The following is a 23,192-nucleotide window of genomic DNA, read 5'->3' as shown; positions in this document are numbered from 1 at the left end:
AAGCACAACAAAAAAAGGAAAAGGAGAATTAAATGTCAAATCACAAACTTTGAAAAACAGCAGTAGTAAGGTGAGAGTCAAAAAAAGACTTTGTTCTTTAAGGAGATGCTGCAGCTCAATAAGCAAAAACTGGACTTCAGCGGAAAAGAGGGATGGCTGGCCAGGAAAGGGCTGGAGGGAACTGCCCCTCACTACCCCAACTTTCAGACCGATAACGAGTTTGGGAGACAGCAGCCAGTTAGTAAGGTTTCAGAGCAAGAAAGCCTCTTTGGCTGACATGGACTTGTAGAGGGATTCCACCGTTTTGGTGGGCAATCTGCCATTACACATCGAAATGTTTAAAAACGCATACGTGCCCTAAGGAACAAAGATTTGTCTAAAGGAACGCTCACCGAAGTACTACTCTGAGAAGCGAAGATGACAGAAGTGTCCAGCCACCGAGGACTGGTCGGAAAACGTGCATTGGATTCAGGAGGGAAGTTGTGCATCTGTTCAACGAGCCCCGAGGAAGGCTCTGGAGATGACGAGTCAAAAGGAGTGGACATTCCCAGGAATAAAGAAGAGCTGCTGATACATTCAACAACGTGGACGAATCTCAAAAACATGACACCAGGTGACACACGAAACTACAGTACTGTACGAGTCCATGACTGTACATGAAGCACATGGGTGACTGCCAGGGACTTGGGGGTGGTGCACGCCACGACTGGAAACAGGAACAAGGGAACTCGGGGGTAATGGGGAGATTCCCTATCTTACTTCTGGTGGTAGATACATGACATTTATCATGTGATTTGGTATTTGTCAAAATTCAGTAACTGTACACATTATAATTTTAAGAAATGCACGATAAAGTTAAGGGTGAATTTTACTGTATGTAAATTATGCCTCAATAAATCTAACCAAAAAACCCCATAATGGACAATTAGGTAGAAATATACTTTTATATATAAATATATATGGTGTATAGGGGCTTCCTTGGTGGCTCAGTGGTAAAGAATCTGCCTGCCAAGGCAGGAGACTTGGGTTTGATCCCTGGGTTGGGAAGAGGCCCTGGAGAAAGAAATGGCAACCCACTCCAGTATTCTTGCCTGGGAAATCCCACGGACAGCAGAGCCTGGCGGGCTACAGTGCACGGAGTAGCAAAGAGTCAGACACACTTAGTAACTAATAATCAAGAACAAATACATGGTGTATACCTTAAAATAATTTTTTCTCTGGATAATGGGGTTATGAATGATCTTTATCTTCTTCCGTATGCTTTTCTGTATGTGCTTATATATTTTCCCATTTTTCTACTTTTATAAATCAGAAAAGTTTGTATATGTTTTTGATTAAAAAAAAAAAAATCAGACATGGATACCAGAACAGCTATCATAAATTGTTCTGGCTAGCAACAAACTGTTTTTTAGGTTCTTACAGGAACCGCTGAGTCCCACCAGCCCTGAGGCAGAACTTTCTGGAGCACCTCTGTTCTAGCCCCTGCGAGGAGCAGGCTCTCAACAGGTGCTCCAAAGGGGTAGTGGGCGGGCTGAGCAGCAACAGGGACCACCTGGCCCCAAAGCCTCATTCTGCAGCTGGGAAAAGTGAACCTGGCAAAGGAAGCCGCTTTCTCAGGTTTGGAAGCGGTCAAAATGAGCCTTAAATCCCAGAGGGCAGTGCTATTTCCACCACACTGGAACAGCTGTGCAAATCCCTGAGTGACTCCCCAGCCTTCCCAGGAGAATTCAAGCTCCTGCCAAGCTGAAGATAAGCAACAGACACTCTAGGCCAATGTTTCCCGCACGTCAGGAAACTATCCCGTGTCTCAGGTTCACTTGTTTTCTTCCATGTATAATTACTGACTTTATATTTTCCTTTACATCTGAAAACTCACTTAAATTTTTTTTTAATTAAATGTTACTTCATTAAAAAAATTTTTTTCTGAACTACTTTTTTTAAACCCCACAAAGTCACCGTTCCTGGGTGTATGATCCTACTTCCCTGTGAGAGGTGGGAGGTCAGGGTCTCCTGGGGAAGAGCAGGCACCCCGCACCTGGACCTGACTGGTCTGGATGTCTTGTCCAAAGGCTTCTGATGTCAGAGCAGAGGCTTCAGAGCCACTGGGTGTCTCTTCCAGGTCTCCTGCCCTTGCCCTCTGCTCCAAGAACAGCATGTCTCAGAAGATGGGTCTGCTCCTTCAGCCCAGGCCCCAGGAAGAGATGACACATGAAGCAGGAACCCCATCGACCTGCACTCCCCAGCTTGGAACCTGAGTGGCATACCAAATGGTGGTACGGGAAGCCACGGTGGTTTGGGGGGTTGTTGGTTGACTGCACCTGCTTTAATCTTATTCTCAACAGTACTATCTGCTGATATGCTATTAGAGTTGAAATAAAAACATCTTAACGGCCACCCACATCTCACACTCCCTCACAGGCACACACCCATCTTCTGGCAAACACTGCTACAGCCTGAAAGGGAGCGGCTGGGCCCCAGAGGAGATGTAGACAAAGCAGCAGCTCTGCACCGGGCAGACTGCGGCCACACAGATAAAATTCAGAGAGCTCTGAAGACCCCCTAAGAACTGTACGCTGCACCATCAACTTCACAGTTCACCACGCTCATGTGCGGGTAAAACTGCTTTAGGAGTACGCATCAGCTGAAAGACAAAGCCAGTACCCAGAAATGTTAAGATATACAGGGAAAGAACATCTAAGGTTCAAGGCACATTGGGAAGCATGGGGAAAGCAGAGTCGAGGAGATGACTATGTGGCCAGCTACTTCCCTAAGCAGTGAAGCCTTGTGTTTAATCTTTCTGGTCCTAATCCTTCTTAAAACAAAAACCATTCTGACCATCTAAATATAAAAGGTCCGTGTCTACTCTACGACAATTATTTAGATACTCTGCATAATGGATACTATTCAGCTATCTAGAACTTTCACTCAGCTCTATCATGCTTTAATCATTAATGGTCCACTTGTTTGGCTCAGGTAAATTACATTTGCATATGCAAATGATGTCTAAATACTCTGTACTATTAATGTTATCACTAATTACATAATAATAGTTACCAATTTCCACACGGATCAAACTTACAGTTTTGCAGCTATTAGGGAAATTGTGCTTTGTAATTAAGATAATCCTCATTTCCAGATGCTAATTAACTATATAATAATTAGTCTCATTCACTAATGCAAATTAAGGATTTTCATCTTTATTGATAAAGGAGTTGCTTCTTATCAGTTAAGGAAAGATAGCCCTGGAAATCTTGCAGAGAAATACTTTTTCCCCCCTCTAAAGGTTAAAAGGTAAATCCATTTTTATCAGTCTCATTTGAGAATGCAAATTAGGTCTGATTAATCAAGCCAAAGATAAATGTGCTAGTCTTATTTCAGGACGGAATGTATAGCTTACTGAGTTCATTTCTTTTCCCCTTATAAAGACCCAGATAAACAGAGTCACAAGCAGAAGTCCTCCAAATGGGAGTAATTCATCTGTGGTCAGGGGAGGACCAGGCCACACGCGTGTGTCTCTACAGCACCACCTTTTGTTCCCGCTTCTAGGATCACGGCAGCCTCTCGAAGGAGCTGTGTCCTCATGGGTCAGCCCACAGTGGGAACGAGCGAGGAGAGAGTTTTGTGAGTAAATACACAGGAGAGAGGGAAGCCACATTCGCTTGGATTATTAAGTTTTCTGTGCTCCAAACAGAATACGAACTGGCACCTCCCATCGTGACTAATGAGGGCTGCCTCGGCGAGAACAGAAGGGCTGACAGCCAGCGAGGCCTAGTTGGCAGGCCCCAGCCCAGGCCTCGCCCGCATTCATCATCCGCTAAACCAATCCACCAATTCCGCACCACCATTTGTCATTAATTATGCTAATCAGCACACCATTACTCTCTGATGACACTGTAGCTGTTATTAGCTAGTTATGGCTTTTCAAAAGCACAACTTATTGTGCATGCACGGGCTGTGCACGCATCAGCCTACAGGGAAGAGATGTCCAATTACGAAAAGAAGAAATTTGCTATTATCTTTTTATAACAAACCAATTTAGTAATTAGAAAAGTCTCTGAATTCATAGGTTCTTTTTTTCTTCCCTCCCCTAAAATAATTGAAACAAACAAACAAAAAATGCTTTTCAGTATTTTTCTGAAAGAAAAGGAAACACCAACATGGAGTTTTATTTTTTTCAACATGTTTAAAAGTGGGGCCTGGTAGCAGGGGGTCAGGTGGGGTGGGGTGACTATACACAAGAGTGGACACATAAAGACTCCTGGTGGGCTGGGCTTTTCTTTCCAATTCTGAATTTGCAGGACACTTTAATACATGTATTTCAGTCACCACGAATGTCTGTGATGAAAGTACACCCGTGCGACCTTTTACAGGTTGCTTATGGCAGGTCGAAGCTGTTCACATGATGTCGCCAGACTGCGCACACCTTACCTGGCAGATGCTTATGGGAGAAGCACAGCAAAGCCCCTTTAACCCTCCCGTGCCCCAGCGATACCGCCAAGGGCATCAACGCCGCTCAGGTGACCTTGGAGACGGGCGATTTGGCCAGATTAGCACGTGTCCAGCGCACGGTTTGGGACTGTACTCAGGGCTGGCAGAAGGAAGGAGTCGTCTGGGTCAGCAGCCAGACCAAGGCAAGGGAGACTCTTTTTCCAAAGCTCAAGGCTCTGCAGAGGGGTGGCCCTGACCCTGCGTGTTGGTGGGGCAAACCTGCAGGCTCTCGTGCAAACCGGGCTTTAATCTCAAGTTGTTGTGTTCAGGCTGGAGTCTTTACAACTAGTTTTAGAAGCTTAGTCTGTATTAAGAGCTCATTAATATCATCAGAGTAAATGGGCCTATTAAAACATCTTTAAGCAATATCTGAACATAAATCTCCCTAAACTATATTTAATGACTGTACTTAAGATACATTATATGCAAGTCTTAATGAGACATTAGATAGCATTTTGAAGATTAAAATTAGAGAATCCATATAAAGTCTGTCCACTTAATGTAGCCTTAAGCTATACTGATGAAAGCATTACTACCACATTATTACTGCATTAGAACAAATATTTTTAATCATGTCTGATTTATGCATGCTCTTTTTCATATAATTTTCATTTTCACAAAAATATATCTTGAGTTTACAAAAGAGGGCAGGTGAAAGGTTTCAGGTTTTTTGAGTACTCTGGAGGTAAAGAGAATACAGAATTCAGTTAGTACAGGTTACTGAAAGTGCTCTGGGCTCTGAATTACATTTCTTTATATTTGGTCTAATTAGTCATTCTGTACTGCAGGCAGCCAAATATATTTACCTTCCTATTTAACTTCTTTCAAGACTAGACTAGATACAAAGTAGAACTTAACTGAAAATATTTTGAAGACTAGAAAACAGTACAATCTACACAATACTGGCAATGGTAACGTGGGCATCTAACTGAATCTGTTCTCCTGGGCCCTCTGGAGAGCTCACACCCCGAGAGCACCCCTGCCCTGCATCCCAAGTCCCACCCTCAGCAGACACAGCTGGTGTGGTCCCCTCAAACCTGCCAGAGAGGCATCAATAAAGTCCTGCTTCTACTCGAGGATTGGTGGGGAAGCAGGGACGGAGCATTGTGATCAGCAATCAGTGTTGCTAGCAGAAAAATATATTTTTTAAAAAAGACGTGTGATTCCCCCAGGGCTAAAGGAATTGAACGTTTTAAACAGATCCAAATCCACCTCAAGTCTGTTCAAACAAGGAAGCATTCTCAAGGCCTGTGGGAAGGCGGCTATGGGCAAGGGGTGATGACGCACAGAACTAAACAAACTACCTGGATGGAGCAGTTGGGCCACAGGAAGATCTGTGAGTCTCTCTGCACAAGGGATTTGACTCTACCTGAAACAGAAATGTACATCCCAAGTCTATACAAATCCTGATAAGGTTTCATACGCACAGTGGCCCCTTGAAAACAAGTCAAAGTTTAGATTATATACACAGAAATGCGTTACTGCTTTCTGCACTGTATTTAAAATACTACACACCCAAACAGGATTCTTCTCATGCAACAGAAAAACCTGTCCTCCTTCCCTCTGCTTTTGGGAGGAGTTCTCCCAAAGGAAAGAAACTGGATCTCTCCCTGCATCACGGTAACAGGCCTACAATCCCATTTTGGGATGCGCCTGCTGAGTCGTCTCCCGCTACCAGCTGAACTGTAGAGAGAATGTTATCCGAGAACCTGGACAAGGATAAGCTTAGATTAATGTCACCTGGTAAAATGCACAGCCTGGACTTGGATCTGACACCAGCACAAGATGCTTTGCAAAAACTGACGCTTTGGAAAATGTTAGAGACTAATTATCTTTGAGGCTTTTTAGGCTTTTTTTTTTTTTTTGATACTTTATACCAAAGTATAACCACCTTTTATAAACGCTATTCAGTTACGAAAGGCTTCTGGGATTATGTAAATCAAGACAAGTCAACCGGTGACACCTCTCTTAATATCAATAGAATGAGATTATCTAGCCTTTTCTTTCCCCCACTCACAGAAGAAGCAGCAGCACAATTTAAACTCTCTGGTCATTAAAAGAAGACCTCTCTTCTAGCATGTAAAATCTGTAGCAACAAGCCTATTTCCATTTGCTTTCCTCAGATACTCTCTCCCTACAAGGAACTACTGCATAGTACAATTTTGCATTTTTAACTGTATGAATTAGGCATTCTTCATAAATAACAGCTATGTTCTATACACAGGAGCTCCTTTTTATTAGGGACACAGTAATGAACAATGAGCAATATGTTCTATTATTCTTTGTCAAATCACAAAATGCTACATTAGAGTAACTGTGCTGGTCAATGTAATATAGTAGATTAAATTCAACTTCTGTGGAAAAACCACTGTAAAACAGCATGATAAGAAGGCTATAAAAAATTTAATTTTACTCCAAACTCCATCACAAAAAAAATGGTGTGAAAAGTAATTTTGCATAATCAGTACACGCCATCTGGAACAATTAACCGATTTCTATAGAACTATGAGGATCAGTCATATCTGCTTATTAAAGATCAGAAATTATACAAGTAATAAATCCTTGAAAAAACTAAGCGTACTCCCGCCTGTCAACGCTATTTTAACTTCAAATACTGAAGAACGCCTGATAAGGCTGAAAAGAAGAGATTAATATATGCAAATTACATCCAGCATTTAAAATCCCCACAACTGTCTCCGGTTTTCTGTCCCTTATTGCTGCCTTTATGTTTTATTCATACACCAACTCACCTGTCACTTCATAAGCTATAATATTATGGGGGTATTATTAAACAGCATAAAGCCGTGCTTTAATTGGAAAGCTTCATTGCATTTTCCAATTATTTGGAGTAAATTAAAAGCAGATGCACATAGTTTAATAAGGAGTCTAATATCAGTTCCGGGAAATCAAAATTCATTGTCATTACTAGGCCGTGATAGTTTTGCAAACTGTACTCAATTTCAGAGGTTTTCAAAAGAAAATCTGTCTATGCAATCTGTTAATTGTCATTCGGTTAATAACTGTTTAAATATCCAAACTACACAGCAGCTTCCTATTAAAAAAAATTAAACTGTGGGGTTTGTGCAAGCAAACAAATCCTGCGAGCCACTCCCGGGCTGGGCTGGGCTTCTCAGACTTGCGGGTTCCCCAGGAAACAATGGAGGCCAGGAGCCACCCACCCGCGAAGGACCGACGTTCTGTGCTCTGAGCGCTGGGGATCGCAGCGCCATCAGACAGCTCTTGGTGGAAAAGGGCGGAAGCCCTGTTATAAATCGTGCTTCCTGAGGTCTGTGCGCTGCTCAGCAAAAAATTAGCTTCCAAAGTTTTAATTGGTCTGCCTAAAATAAATCCTTTTAATGAGTGAATGAACTGATTCAGGATGCAAACATGGAAAAATCAAGGAGAGCAAACCTCGCAAGCAATTTGTTGTTTTTAAAAAATTGACCCCTAAAGGGCCATCTCTTACTGGTTTGTGACCCGGGAGTGGAGTGTCCCCAGGGCCCTAGCTGGGGCTGCCAGGGTGCCTACAAATGGAGTGAACTGCCAGACAAAGGACTAAGTTTCAAGCCATTATGGATTTAAAGACTGAAATCTTAAAGGTTACTCTTCCTGAGAAACCCTGCTCTAAGCTGCAATAATATCGGAGCTCTGCACCTACAAGCTGCATACATACAGATGCGTGTAGCTAAAGCATTTACAAATGAAAAGTCACGGCAATACTCACACTAGTACACGTAACCTTTTCATTTTTGCACCAAGTGACAGACTTTTTCAAATCCTAGGTGTATAAATTATAATAGGACAAGTAGTAATTGACTTTTAAACTCCACCCCCTGCGAGGGCTACAATTAATCTGTTTTTAGCATAAGAACTGCTGCTCTGCAAAGTTCATAACTTGTAGGCTCTTCTCCCCCAATCCAATTAAAACCTTGGAGACTTTCCAAAAGGTAACAGCACAGGATTTCTTCATCTCCCAGTTCAAAGGGCATAACGGCTTACACCCCAATCATCCCAGGGCAAGCACCCCCCAGACCAGAGAGGACACCAAACACTTGAAGGTGAGAGACCTTGTGGCAACACAACCAGAAACTATGCACAGAGATGGAGATAAAAGCAATTCTTGTGCAGTGATCCAAAAAACAGCATCTCTCTCTTTTTTCCCCCCAAAATTACCTGTTTTAATAAAGTAGACACACTGTGCCAACTGAACCATTTAATTATCTGCATAAATGATGAATCAAAACAATAGTTTGCAAAAATAAATGACTAACCTCTGATTAAAATGTCTGCCCTCATTAAATCCAAATAAAAGATACAATATCTTTTTTAAAAAGGTAGTCTGAAGAAAGGAGCAATCCCTGAGCATTGACAGATAGTCTGGCATCCTTTCTTAAAATGGGAATGTCTCAGAAAGTTGCTTAAACTACTCTCCCAAACCCCAAGAAAGATGGTCTTCAGTGGACGGTGTGTCCCGTGGCTGCCAAGCCAGCCTTTGGCACAGGCCTTAGAGCTCCACTGGCCGCTCTGGAGCATGAGGGAGCCTTCAGGATGTGCCCAGTGGGTGGTGGGACTCTCGACATATCCTGAGACCAAGCCTCGGCTCACAGGTCTGTAAGGACTCTGGGGCAAGGGTCCTGGGATGGGAGGGGCAGGAAAGAAAGAGCCAAAGGACAAAGAAGAAAGGAGTCAAATGTTTTGAGCGCTGAGAACAGGTAATGCTCCTTTCTCAGTCCAGAGCTGATTCAAGGAGAAGGGAAAAGGGAAATCGGAGGCTGATTTAAACACTGAGAAGTTCTCTTCAAAACTGTTTCACCCACTAACAAACTTGCATCTCAAGCAATTATAGATTTCTGAACTAGGGTGGAGGGTTGGACCCTGACCTGGGCAGGCTCCGACCCGTGAGTCCCCGTCCGGCCCTGCCTTAGTGGACCTAAGCCCCCCTCCTGACTGCATTTTAGGTGGGGTGGGGCTGGGGTCCTGCTTCAGGGGGAAATAAGACCCATGCTCCCTGGAATGCCAGGGTCTATGACAGTCATGTGAGCTACCATTTCTGGGGGGCCCGCTCAGTACAAGGCACTTCACATACATTATCCCTAATCCCCAAGTTTTAGAAGAGGAAATGACTGAAGAGTTAGTAAACTGTCCAAAGTCGTGCAGCCGGGGAGAGTGGATACAAAGGGTGGGTCTCAAGAATCAGTCCAACAATGAGGATCTCAGTAGCTCCCGCAGGCTGGGCTGCCTGGGTGTGAGACCTGTGGTCCTCACCTCCCGGGACAGACCATGGACTCCAGCGGAGAACTGAGCACAGAACGAGACGTTACAACCAAGAACAGGTCACCCTTCTCAGAACTGGGAAAACCAATCAGACGGCAAAGTTTACAAGCAGCATCAACAGCCAAGAGGCTTCTGGACACAGAAGGCGCCCACGCTGGGCCTATGGGAGGCCCAACCACCTTTGGCCGGAAGAAGGGTGAGAGGCGGCTGTGTAATTCACAAGCCAAGGGACCCTCTGACAGGAGTGTCAGTGGCATTCTGTTAGCCCAGGGCATATTTAAGGTAAACACAGGAGGCAATGGAACAGAAAGATGGGTGCGTTTATTGCCTCCAGGTAGCAAGCGATTAAGTACTTCTAAGCGTGTCACCAGGAGCGATGCTTAGGGCCGACGAGGCAAGCTTTGCTCTCTCATTCAAAATTATGGATGTCGCCTCGCCGGTGGATCATCAGATCGTTCACGCTATAAAACAAGCCAGGCGCGAGAAACCGCGCGCTAACAAAGGATCTCAACCTTGGCTGAGAGCTCTGCATCACTCATTGTCTCGGAGACAATCAAAAGACAAATCTGAGGACTGAGGGCCCCGCGTTCTCTGGGACATGTGATAAATACACCCCATCCCAACTCCAGGCTGGAGCAATGAAGTCTGTTCTTTAAACATAAACAGGTTAAGACCGTCACTGGCCATTTATAAACAGATGGGGAAAAAAAGTACTGGGTATTCAGGACACGGACGCCAAACGCACAACAACAGATGGATGCAGGTATTCCGTCCACGGGAAAAGTGGCTTCGTTGCTACAGAACAGATCAGAACTCTTTGGTCCTGAGGCCAGCAGTTAAATGCACCCATCCTGACATCCTGTGTGGGGGACAGAGAAAACTTCCCGTCTCATCATGGGATCCTGTGTAGCCGTCCAGCCGCTCCCCGAGTTCTACCAACTCTCCCATCATTACTAAGTCATCAGGAGTCTACAGACGCCCACCTGGCAGCTGATCCCCGAGGACTACTGAGGTAGGTCAGCCAGGCTGGAGCCTGGAAGTGGGGACACACAGACGGCAGCAGAACTCAGGCAGCGGAGCCGGCAGGAGGGGACCTGGGACCAGGAGCACATGGGGTCGCACAGGGTCTGGAACAGCTCGGTCACCTCGGTAGAGGCTGGCACTTTAGGAAGCCCAACCTAGAGGGTGAAGCTTCAGAGCAGGTGGCACTACGGTGACTGTCAGTTCATGTAGGAGCCCTGCTGTGTGCAGGGTTCAGAGAGCTGGAGTCGGGGGAGACGCCTACAGTTCAGTCCCAAGACGTGAGAAGGTGTGTCTGGGCTGGCCACTGTCACCTCAGGGCTGAGGGAAGACCACGGCAAGGGGACACCCAGGTGCCCAGAGCTCCCCCAACCCCAGACAGAGGTTTCCAACAGCAGGACCAGCAGCAGCCTTGCCTGCTAATGGCGGGGAGGTTCCTTGAAGCATCCGGAGTGTTGCCCTTGCTGGTCTGGAAAGGATCTGAGACGGGGCGGAGGGAGGAGCTGTGGGATAATTGCAATCATAAGGGCACCCCTGCAGCACCTCCTATGTGCCAGGCTCGGTTCCAATCCTCACTGCAAACCACTGCTGTTCCCATCTGACAGACGAGGAAACTGAGGCCCAGAAAGGTGAAGGCCCTTGCCTAAGGCCACTCAGCTTTACGAGAGGGGCTGTGTGCTCAGCTCTGCACTGTTCTGCCCAGCAGGACCCACACTTACCCCTGGAGGCGCCCTGAGGGTGCGGGGGTCAGGGAGGGCATCTTCTGTCAAGCATGAAGGCCTCACTCTGACGAGGTCCCAGAGACGATGGTCCAGGGGCCACCTGAGGTTAAACTACACTGAGACCTAATAAGCCGATGAGTCCTCGTGTGAGCCACTCTAGTGTGTGTCCTTCCAGCGTCGCTTGACACACGGAGGGACAGGGTCCCCAGCTAGGAGGAATTGTCCCCAGGGTAGTGGCGGAGAGCTGAGGGGCTGGTTGGGCTTGAATGTCAGCCCTTCCACTGACTAGCACTGCTAACTATGGGTAAATCACTCTCAAACCTCAGTTTCTCCACCTGCACAATATTTATTATTATTATTGTCATATTAATGTATAGAATCTGCCTGCAATGCAGGAGACCTGGCTTTGATCCCTGGGTTGGGAAGGTCCCTTGGAGAAGGGAAAGGCTACCCACTCCAGTATTCTGGCCTGGAGAATTCCATGGACTGTACTCAGTCAGACACAACCAAGTGGCTTGACTTTCATTATTATTACAGGGATTCATTCTCTAAGGCTTTGAACAAGGCTTGAACATGGGGACTCAGCAACACTGGAAGCTCTATCTGTAAAACAGAGATCACAGCAGTAACAGTACAAACCCCGAGAGGTTTTCTGTAAGGTTATTGATAAGGATTTGCTGGGATTAAATAACAAAATGCATGGAAAGGGCTTACAACAGAGTTTTGTACATGGTAAGTCTAAAGGAAGGTTAGATTTATTAAAATAAATTAAAGTGATCCATTTTAATAAAAGCAAAAACAACTTCAGCTCCCAAAATGTGCTTAAAGAAGTTACCTTAATTATATCATTTTTTTCCCTCTCAGCTGATAGTCTGTTACTGCAAGACAGAGACACAGGTATAAAGAGAAACAAAAGGCTAGTTTGATACAAGCTGCTCCTAGGCAGGAGTGTTTGGTAACCCCGATGACTTCACTCACCCCAGAGAAAACCTCTGAAGAAGTGCTAAGAGCAGATGAAGAGCTGAGATTGAGCGTCTTCTATTTGTTTTCAGCATTTCTCTGGCTGCGTGCTAAGTCGCTTCAGTCGTGTCCGACTCTTAGCGACCCTATGGACCACAGGCTCCTCTGTCCATGGGATTCTCCAGGCGAGAATACTGGAGTGGGTTGCTATTTCCTTCTCCAGGGGATCTTCCTGACCCATGGATGGAACCTGGGTCTCTTGCATTTTCCTGCTTGGGTGGGAGGGTTCTTTACCACTAGCGCCACCTGGGTAGCCCTTTCTCTGGCTAGGCCTTCAGAAAGGACCACAGTCACGCTGCCTGCCAGGAAGCGAACTATGATGGGAAATGGAGACATATTTCTGCTTAAAGACTAGACAAAGAAGATACACATGCAGAGAGAAAGTATCAGAGAGATGGTTTTTCTCTGTCCACGTGTGGGACCTTTATGGTCAAGACAGCGTTTGGATGGCATTTCTCTGAAGTGTGGAGGCAGTAAGTGTGCATTTGCTGGTAACGTCTCGGGTATCCCAATGTGAAAACCACACAAGCTCCTTCCCACACGGCCCCAGCCCCTGGAGGTGTTATCACTGCTCCCCTAGATGCCAGACAATGGCAGACACAGAGGATGCTTCCAAAAAACATGAGCTGAACTATTGCTACAATTGAATGATTAACATTATTGCAATTACTGATGTTGAGAGACGGGGGCATCAGGTCCAGAAAGGCTTGGTGCTGTGCCTGACGTCACTGGGCAGGTCTGTGGCAGAAACTTCGTTGCACCTACCCTTCTGGCTCCTGCCCAGAATCTTCCCACCACCTCTCAGCTGCCTCACTCAAGGATTTAAGAGGGAGGGGGACGTGGCCCATTAAACCAACGCCGCCTACTCTCTGCCACACGTGAAAGAAAAATATGGAGAATGAAGGCACAGCAGGGGGTGGCCATCTTTTAAGAACACTCAAGTATCCGTCACCTCATTATATTTTTATTTTTCACCATGACGAAACTGGAAAAAGTCTTAACTTTCTCCTGCCGGGGGAGCACAGGAAGAGCAGAAATGAAAACCTGGAGACGAAAGCAGCACACCCAACCCCCCGCCGCAAGCACTTTTCCTCCGAAAAACCAAAGGCGTGTTGCAAGATTTTATGGAGGTCCCCGGCTCACTCTGCCAAGCGCGTCTTCCCTTCCTGCCCCCACACCAGCATCCCGTCACTTTCCCGAGAAAGGGCTTGTGGGCCACTGGCCACGCAAAACAGCCCACGTCTAAGTGACAACGCGTGACAGGACGTTTCCTTTCTGGGTGGTGCCCAGCGGAGCTGCGCCAGAGCTTTTACTGCAAGTTTCTCCGGCCCCAGGAAGACGTCTTCCCTGAGCACTCAGAGCACGCCGACTGCTGAGAAGAAATCTTACGCACAAAATCATACAACGGAGCGCAGGACTGAGAAGATGAGCCAGTGTGCCCTGGGTGATAATTCTCAACAAACCTCTGGGCTCCGGCAGGGGAGGTGCTTCCCGATTTATGAAATACTCTCACACGTCCTGGACCCTCGTAACAAGAAGGCAACAGGCGGTTACTGCATTGTCTCGAGAGTGAGAGTGTTAGTCACTCAGTCATGTCTGGCTCTTTGCGACCCCATGGACTGTAACTGTCAGGCTTCTCTGTCCATGGGGATTCTCCAGGCAAGAATACTGGAGTGGGCCATTCCCTTCTCCAGGGGAAGCTTCCTGACCTAGAGCTTGAACCCAGGTCTCCCACATTGCGGGCAGATTCTTCACCATCTGAGCCACCAGGGAGGGGTGAATAACTAGCATCGAGCGACTTGCCCAGGGCCACGTAACACAGGGCCCTTGCACAGCTCTACCTGGGAACCATTTGTGTGGGTTATTCAGCACACCACCTGTGCGGCCATTCACGGTGGCTCTGTGCGATGGCTGCATGCGCTTCTGACCCCAAATGCTCTGTCAGTCACATGCTGAACCTTCCTGCTGCCCTGGAAGTGGGAACACGGGGCCTGGCACACGGCAGCGCTGTCTGCTGAATGAAGAGAGAAGTGAACAGTCGTTCTTCTCTCTCTGCCTTTAATAACATCCTCAATGACTCAAAAAGGAGTGAAGACAGCCTCCGTCCTCTCTTCTAAACACAGCCTCTGCTGTCTCAGCGTGCTCACAGGTGAAATGGCTCCAACACAAAACCGAGGGGGAGGAAACCAGCACCCCAACTGGGAGGGAATGAGACAAGCCTCGTGGCAGAGGCAATGTGGGAGCAGGACGTCAGGGATGGGTTAGCAGAGGAGACGCTGGGGCCATCAGGCCACAGGACCTGCAGGGACAGGTGCACAGAAAGACACAATGGAGAGAGGACACCGGGAGCTACCTGGGCTGGGGGGCCTGGAGGAAGAGACACCGCACAGGGAGAGACTGGCCATCGACAGCCCCCACTCTCGGCAAGTGAGGTACGCATGAACGCAGTCGGCAGTGGTCTGGGGCTGGCGTGAACGTGATCTGAAGAGGTGTGCTTTGGGGACGTCAGTCTGCCACCTGGGCAACTGGACTGGGGACTGATAAGCCAGGTCAAGGAAGTTTGAGTACCAACAAGGTACCTGCCAGGCCCGAGCCCAGCTGGCCCCGGAGGCGGGGACACAGAGCACAGAGGACCACGCCCGATGCTCGGGTCCAGAAGATGGGCCGGGGGAACTGGACGAGGCTCTGGCCCTCATCTGTCAGAAGGGTGACCCAGAGCCCAGCCCAGGGGTTTCGGGGTCTCTCTCTGCAAAATCCTAGCAGAGGTGACTGCAGAGCGGAGCCCCTCCAGGAGGCGAGAGCTCCCCAAGCGCCCTGCGTGTCTGCCCGCACACGCTGTTCATTAACTCCGGTGACACGGCAACCACGGTTGGGTGTATGAAGGCACGTCCAATTAGCCGGGCCTACATGAATATTTGCACTCTTAAATCTTTTGCATTTCGAAAGGGTTAAAGCTTATTATTAGCATATAATTTACAGTCCTTTCTCCCAGGAAAGGAATAATGCACAGTAAATGCCACATTCATTTTAATAATACATGTTACAGTCTGTGCCCAACATCTGCACAAAGGTAAAGGAGACAGATTTTTTTGACGTGTCCCACTCTGCCATCTAAACACAGGCTTTTTGTTTCTTAAGTGACGGAAGGTTTAATCAAGAAAGCAGGCAATTCATCAATCGCAACAAGGCGGCGTGTGAGCGCCTGACAGCACACACATGGTTGTGTACAGAGCAAACCTGGCCACCTGTCACCCGCACCTTTGCATCAGGATGTACAGATCTACTACTCGAGCAAGTCCCCACCCGCGCCCGCTCGGTTCTGCCTGCTCTTCTCCTCGTTTCCTTTGTGCTCGGTTTTGTTGTCAGGGCAGGAAGAGATGGATAGACAAGGGACGCCATGTTAGAGGGGATGATAAAAATTTATATGCCTTTAAAATGACTTATTTCCTTCTTGATTCGAGCACCATTATTATAAATATATATATTTTTTCACTCCACTGAGGAATCTTCCCCATATGCTATCATCTGGCACCCGTCAAACCCACGTTCCTCCCTTGGTTCCCTGCCTCTCCTCCCTCCAGCTCACCCCCCACCACTCTGAGCAGTCCTAGGTGAGTCTGAAATCCTCAGTGGAGGATACATGAAAAGAAGTGGGCGGGGGGGTGGGGGGAGGTCTGAAGTTCAAGGCCACAGAAGCCGCAAGAACATGTCCATTAATTCACAGGCCACAGAGGTAACTGTGAATGCAGAGGCTGACTAACGTTTACTCTGGGGCTCCCGCTGGAAGCTAGCAGCCCTTCCCCAGCTTTGAGGTTGTGAACCCACCCGCAGGCTGGCACTCACCCACACATGTGACACCCACACAAAACACACGCAAACTCTGCAGCATAAACATGGCACGTGGACGGCTGTCAGTCAGAACACCTCACACAAAAAAGAAGGGCATTTCTCATTTCTCACATGCCCGATTGTTTTAGTCTTTTGCTCGTTTTCCCACCTGGCATTGCTTTATGGTCATTAAAGTATCAAGTTTGTTTCTGACTTTCCTGGAGAGATTTTCTTCTCCTAATTGAAAGACAGAAATAACGCAATCACTAAAAATGAAAGGAAAATACATTCGTAATTGTTTGGTATGCTATAGACAAGTTTCTAAAGGATCACATTGTAAAACACACAGATTCGTTTTCTTTTCATAATAAGATGAAGAGCCGGTGGCAGAAATTTTATCCAGTTGGATGAAATATATAAATCATGAATTTCATAATACTGATAATTAAATGTCCATCTTCCAATTTAAATGAGGACTAGATTAAAACTGCATGGAGAAGGCTGATATTCAGAAATCATTAATTATTTTTAATTGCTTTGCGCTTTCCTGGTCTGATGTCAGAGTCACACAGCTGGTACGGGGTTCTGTGTTTCAGATAAAATCCCCCTTCTCTCTGAATGAGGGTCATGGCTACACTGCCTGCTGATGGACTCGGGCTTGTCCGTGCTCACATGCTTCCTGATGTCAAACATCTTGAAAACGGACTGGTTTTTAAGAGGGAACAGCTGTGGAGGGCAATAAGCTGGCTTTTCCACAATCAAAAAGAAAACCAAAAAGGGGAAAAAAAAACCCCAAAACCTGAAAAACCCAGAAGAGCTCAAGACAGGGTGACTGCACCCCCAGTTGGCCAGGTCGGCTCCGGGTTCCCTGGCTCTGTCTGGGGCAGCTCCATGCCCCTTTCACTCTCAAAAGTGACGACGTGGAAAACACATTAAGTGGTCAGCCTGGTACTGAAGGACAGATGAAGACAGCAGGCACTAAAAGGTGCTCCCCGCACCGTGTGGCCTCCATGCACGTCTGCGTGTGGCTCACCCTCAAACTGGGCTGTTTGAGAGTTTTGGCTTTATTACGTGCTGGTTTTAATGTGAACCTGCTTTATTTTACTATTTTACACAACTATGTTGATTTTTTCAAAAGCAAGAAAAATAAGTTCTTTGGGAAAAAATTCTTCACGTGGAGCTATGAATCCGTTTATAACCACCACAAAAACAAAAGAACGTTACCGTGTCGCTTCCCTGTTCATGAAGTAAAACCTGCCATGAGACTGATGGGACGTTCCTAGGTTGGAAAAAGCAATTCTGGGGTCTCTGAATTGCGCTACTCGTTATAGGGACCCTCGGCACAGGAAACCCTCAAGGTGGACAGGACATCAGGGAGCTCCTCTTTCCTGACGTCCCCCAGGTCTCCAGCCCCTGGTCTGATGCCCAGCACAAGGACATTTCTTAAGAAACATCTCACTCGGGCTTCCCTGGTGGTCCAGTGGTTAAGAACTCACCTGCCAATGCAGGGGACACGGGTTCGACCCCTGGTCGGGGACGATCCCACGTGCCTCGGAGCCCCTGGGCACTTGCGCCACAGTGACTGAAGCCTGTGTGCCCTAGAGCCCCTCCTCCGCAACAAGAGAAGCCACTGCAATGAGAAGCATGTGCACGGCAACTAGAGCAGCCCCCACTCAGCTAGAGAAAGCCCGTGGGCAGCAAGGACGACTCAGCGCAGTAAAAAAAAAATCACTGCATTCAACTTCCAAACATTTAGGGTTTCCAACATGAGGAGGTCACACTCTATCGTTATCAAGCTCACGGAAAAGCGGCTCTTCTGTTGTTTCCAGCACCTTACAGGGCCCTCTCTATGCGGAAGAATTCATAAAAGGAATAGTTACATTCTTCCCGATCAACTGGCTTGTCTCTATGTTGTCTATAAAAAGATTTGACTCTGGACCAAACCTGGAATCTCCCCTTCATGCAAAACCCCACCCAAGGCTGCACCCTCCTCTGCTATCCTGTATTTTCATCCACTCCTGCTCTGCCCCTTCCATTTTCACTTCGCTACATGTGTTTTCAGAGCTACCTTAAATCTGAAATAAGTGGAAGAGAAATGAATAAGTGCTCAGACATCTAAGCATCAAAAAAAAAAAAAAATGATAAGGAAAAAAAAAAAAAAGGGAGGACACCACCACCTGGGACCAAAATAGAAGACTTTGAGGAGCAAGAAGACATTCTTTAAAAGAAAACTAACAGTCACTAGAAGTTCTGACAAGGAAACTTAGGAGCTGGGGCTCTGGGACACAATCTAGAGAAATCAACAGGGCCTTGAAGAGTCCCCCCGGGGGACAACACCTTAAGGGCATCTAACCAAGGGAGACACAGCAGTGAGAACACGACCGGGAAAGCATGCGCCTGCCAGCTGCCATGGATCACAAGTGAGACCAGTTTAAAAAGTGGTTTGCCGACCCTAATATATGCGGGTTACAGAGTGGGCCACACCAGGCACCCACCGTTTTACTTCATCTCCTCTTTCAAGGAAAACCACCCTCAAACCTTAGAGAGTGAATACCATGGAGATGGGGGATTTGAGGGGCAAGAAAGGTCAGGTGGCAGCAGGTGCGTCCAGGTGCTTTCGGGCTCAGCTGGGGACTGGAGGGCCAGCAGACGCAGAGGATGGTCAGTGATCTCGGAGGAACATCAGTGGACAGGAGGGTCCAGGGGACGGGACAACAGAGGACAATCACGTCCACAAAAAGGGACAAGAAGCAGCTATTGATCTGTGGTCTGGAAGTGATTTCCGTTAGAATTCGAAAGCACAGTATGAGTCTGTGAGAGTGTTAGTTGCTCAGTCGTGTCCGACTCTGCGACCCCATGGACTGTAGCCCACCAGGCTCCTCTGTGCACGGGATTCTCCAGGCAAGAAAACTGGAGTGCATCACCATTCTCTTCTCCACGGGATCTTCCTGACCCAAGGATCGAACCCAGGCTCTCCTGAATTGCAGGCAGATTCTTTACCATCTGAGCCACGGGAAAGTCCTTGTGAAGCACTCAGACGGAGGCTTGTGAGCCCTCAGAAAAGACGGTGGCCACTTGGGAAGCTTCCCAAGAGTGTGCTGAATTAACCCCAAGCCGGTATTTTTTATTATGGGAATAACACGTGCTATCATAGAAAAGTGAGACACTGCAAAGAAACAAAAAGAAGAGCTGGAAAACCCAGTGAAAACCACTGTGAATGTCTTGTGTGTGTACGTTTCCAGGTCTGTGGATATATCCTTTAAAATGAGATCACACTGCACACTCCAGTTGTCACTTAGCATTATTCATGCACACCTTTTTATCTAAATAAAAAATCTGTTTGATGCTTGAGAAGTTAAGGCCACTGTATGGAGGTTTCATAATTTAACCGACTTGCCTTTGTTTTAGACATTTAGGATATCCACCCCCCACACCTCTTTTTTTGAGTTATTACATTTAAAAAGCAGCAGTGCTCGCCCTTGCGGATAAGTCTTTTTTTTGCACATCTGTAAGCATTTTCCAGAGGAAATTCCTGGAAGAGGAAGTGTGAGGATCAAAGTTGTGCTTCATGGCCATTCTGATGAGGGTAATAGCTGGCAGAGAAGGGAGTAAGCATCTCAGGATTTTGGCACAGAGGCTTAGAAGTTCCTCACCCCAATTCTGTGGGCAGGAGAGAGCTACCCACAGGCTGGATGGTGGAGAATAGTTGGCACGCATCACTGATGGGATGCGTGGTATCCCAAATGGCTGGGCGGATATGAATGCACAGCGAGACAGCACAGCTGAACAACACAGAGGACCTTGCGGAGATGGGCTGGGCTGCTCGGAGGTGGTGGCCCCAGCTGCTGGAGGGCTCAAATAGCATTTAGAATGATCGCCTCCCTGAGATGTCATAAAGGGTATTCCTGGGCAAGGTAGACATGGGCTAAAAGCTTTTCTTCCTCCCTCCCTTCCTCCCACAACTGTTTCAGGAGCACCTCTGTGTGCTAGGGACAGAGCTACACGTGGTCCATACCAGATTCCCCAGCAGTGTCACTCCCTTTGCAGGCAGGACACAGATGAACTGTCTCAGTGAGAGTACAGAGGGGAGATCCTAACAGGTACGCCCTTAGGAAAATATGCAAAAGTAAATATCACTTTAATAACCATATGTACAAATGAAATGTGGGCTGCTTTTCAAATTTCTGATTACCTTGTTTGGAAATCTACTTATCTTAGGAAGGGACTGCAAATGAAGGGAGCGGTAATCAAGTGTTTTCAGGAATGAACCAGAGCAGACCAGGAGTTTGTACCAAAGGCTCAGGGCCTGAGGTCTGCAGTGAATGTGTGCAGGGCTGGTTTAGAAGGAGAACAGTGTGGTGGCTCAATCCATTACCAGCAGAGCACCAGCCATTATGGCAGCAGGCACGGGGCCCGGGCTGGGCCTGCGGCACCCGCTGCCTTGACTGTTTCTGGAATAAACCTTTGAAACCTTAACTTCGCAACACCAAACTGAGACGTGCCATTCGGTGCCAAGCACCGTTGGAACGGGAGGGGACGGCGGGGAGGGTGTCTCTGCTTCCCTCTAGCCAGATCGGCTTGCAGGCAGGCTGCTGGTGGGCGGGCAGGCTTTCCAGCTGCACCATGGTTGCCCAGTGCTGAGCTTGCAGGCCTTACGGAGCCAGCGGGCCCTGCAGGGCACGCCTGGCAGCCTCACAATGAAGCAGTCCTGGACCCTGGCAGAGCAATTTGGGGCCTGCAGCCGCCGAGGAGGCCTGAGCTGCCTGCTGTTATGGGCTGCGGCCTCAACTACCTCTGTTTGGAAGATAAAATCCAATTGACTGCCACTTACATAAATGTAACAGGAAGTTCCTGAATGGCTTCCCCTGTGTCTTGAGGCTGTTACCTCGGTACTGCTAAACTAACAGCTGAAATGAACCCAGACAACACCTCATCAAAGCTGCGGGGCAAGGAAGCAGTGGTCCAGGGGCAGACAGGAACATTCCTGCCAAACCAGAGGAGATTTCACTTCGTGGGCCCTTCTCTGCAGAAACGTCAACAGCTGGGAAAGCCATCAGAGAACCCAGGTGAGGTGGGGGCAGCTGGACCCTGTGGCTGGAAAAAATTTGCAAGCTGGAGGGGGGAAAAAGGCATCTGCTTTGGTTGAGCTGCATGTATGTGCATTCAGAGCGGGATTTCACCCCGCTGGATTTCACAGGCCTGTTTTGCACCACTCTGCCACTAAGCATCTGGGGAAATATCCAGCTTTTCTACAAAATAGGTCATCTTTCCACATTTGTTATGCTCCTTGTCGACTCTGCTGAAATAGCCAGAGCACAGAAGAAATTCTCCCTGGAGACGCTGCTCTCAGACAACATGAGCCCACTCCCCTTGGGGACTCGGCTCCTGGCATGGGGCTAGGAGGAGGGCTGTGGGGACCTCCCTGTCGCTCCCCTTTCCCGGCAGGAGTGCCACCCAGAAATGGAACAACTGGCCTTTGCTTATCCTTCCAAACCTATTAGGGAGCGATCATAACAAAGAAAAACGAATACTGACACGAATTATACCATTGTTCTATTTCATCTGTTTAGTACCCTGAAGTTGCAATTTTTAGAAAAAAAGATTACCTTTCAAATAACCGGTTCATTATGGTACATGAATGAATGCCATGTTCCCGTGTTCAAAACGTCACTCACCATTAGGGGTGCATGCTGGTAAGTGGCACCGATGTGCCATTTCCCCTTGATACACCAAGGCCTCCGACTGGAGGCCCCTGTATAATCGGAGTCAAGTTCGTGGGTTTCCTCAACTCTTAGCAACTCCCCTGCACTGCCCGCCACCTAATGAATCTCAATTCCGTAATAAGGCTTTGTAAGTTTTTCCCTCTCTGGGTAAGGTGAAAAAGAAAACTGTGATGAAGTTCCTGCCAAGGTAACACTATCCATTTCAAGGCCGAGTTCAGAAATCACAGACTCAGATGATGGGGGTTGGGGGGAGCGGGAGGGAGGCCCCCTGTGTACCCTCTGGTCGCAAACCCGGTCTTGAGAAACAAGAGGCGAGGACAGATGTGGACAGGAGGGCAGGCGGCACCGGGCCTCGGATCTGCGCAGTCCCCGGTCCCTGCGGGGAACTCGGCTTGGACCTGGCAGGTGAACAATGTGGTCACTATTCTCCGAAACCTCCCTTCAAGCTTGCGAAACCCACACGCTGTTTTTCATCATTAGTTTCAAAACATGCTGAGGTTCTGGCCCTTCACTAAGTGCTGCGGTGACACGGAGGAAAGGGGAGGCCTGGACCCTGTGGGGAGCAGGCCCCTTGCAGGGGAAGAAAGAGCAACGAGACGCACAGGTGCCGTTAGAAGTGAGACGCGCAGAGGGAGGTGGTGCCCGGGACACAGGCATGCTCGCTGGCCCTTGGCGGTGGCCCACCTACCTGAGATGGCATAGAGATTGGAGTGCTGGTATTCATAGTCAGCCCGAGTGCTGTTCCTGCCTCGGAAGGTAGCGGGGAGCGTGAGAGAGATGTGCCTGAGGAAGACAGAGGAGAGAAAAGGAGGTTACAGGGAGCATGGAGCAGTCCCCAAGGCTCAGAAAGCGCAGGTGCCGCCATAAGCCCACAGCGCAGCAGGCCTCCATCTACCCAAGCAGCTCAAGTTCCCCAAGGAATTGAGAAGTTTCTGGACATCAGCAGCTACCTTTTCTATACACAGAAGGACATCCAAGAGGAAGAAAGGGTTTCCCAAGCCTTACATGATGTCCCAGGTGCCTGGAGGAGGCGGGTGACTTAACCCTGATCTCTGCTTACTGGGCAAAGCACACCAAGGGGACCAGGATGCTCAGCTCCGAACACAAGCCTCGGTTT

The 23,192-nt window shown here is 47.8% G+C and overlaps 1 protein-coding gene across 3 annotated transcripts in view; it reads right to left on the bottom strand.

Annotated features, from left to right (window-relative positions):
- The window catches only part of MVB12B (multivesicular body subunit 12B), a 193,435-nt gene that overhangs the window by 59,448 nt on the left and 110,795 nt on the right, over window positions 1–23,192 (bottom strand). For all 3 annotated transcript variants that reach the window (XM_027556289.1, XM_027556286.1, XM_027556287.1), the window contains exon 7: window positions 22,764–22,858. In XM_027556289.1, the coding sequence (XP_027412090.1) occupies window positions 22,764–22,858 (95 nt within the window). The remainder of the gene's footprint in view (window positions 1–22,763; window positions 22,859–23,192) is intronic.

This window comes from Bos indicus x Bos taurus, chromosome 11, assembly GCF_003369695.1.
Source record: "Bos indicus x Bos taurus breed Angus x Brahman F1 hybrid chromosome 11, Bos_hybrid_MaternalHap_v2.0, whole genome shotgun sequence".
Taxonomy (NCBI): domain Eukaryota; kingdom Metazoa; phylum Chordata; class Mammalia; order Artiodactyla; family Bovidae; genus Bos; species Bos indicus x Bos taurus.
Note: the sequence above shows the minus strand (reverse complement) of the source record. Positions and strands in the feature narration are given on the sequence as shown.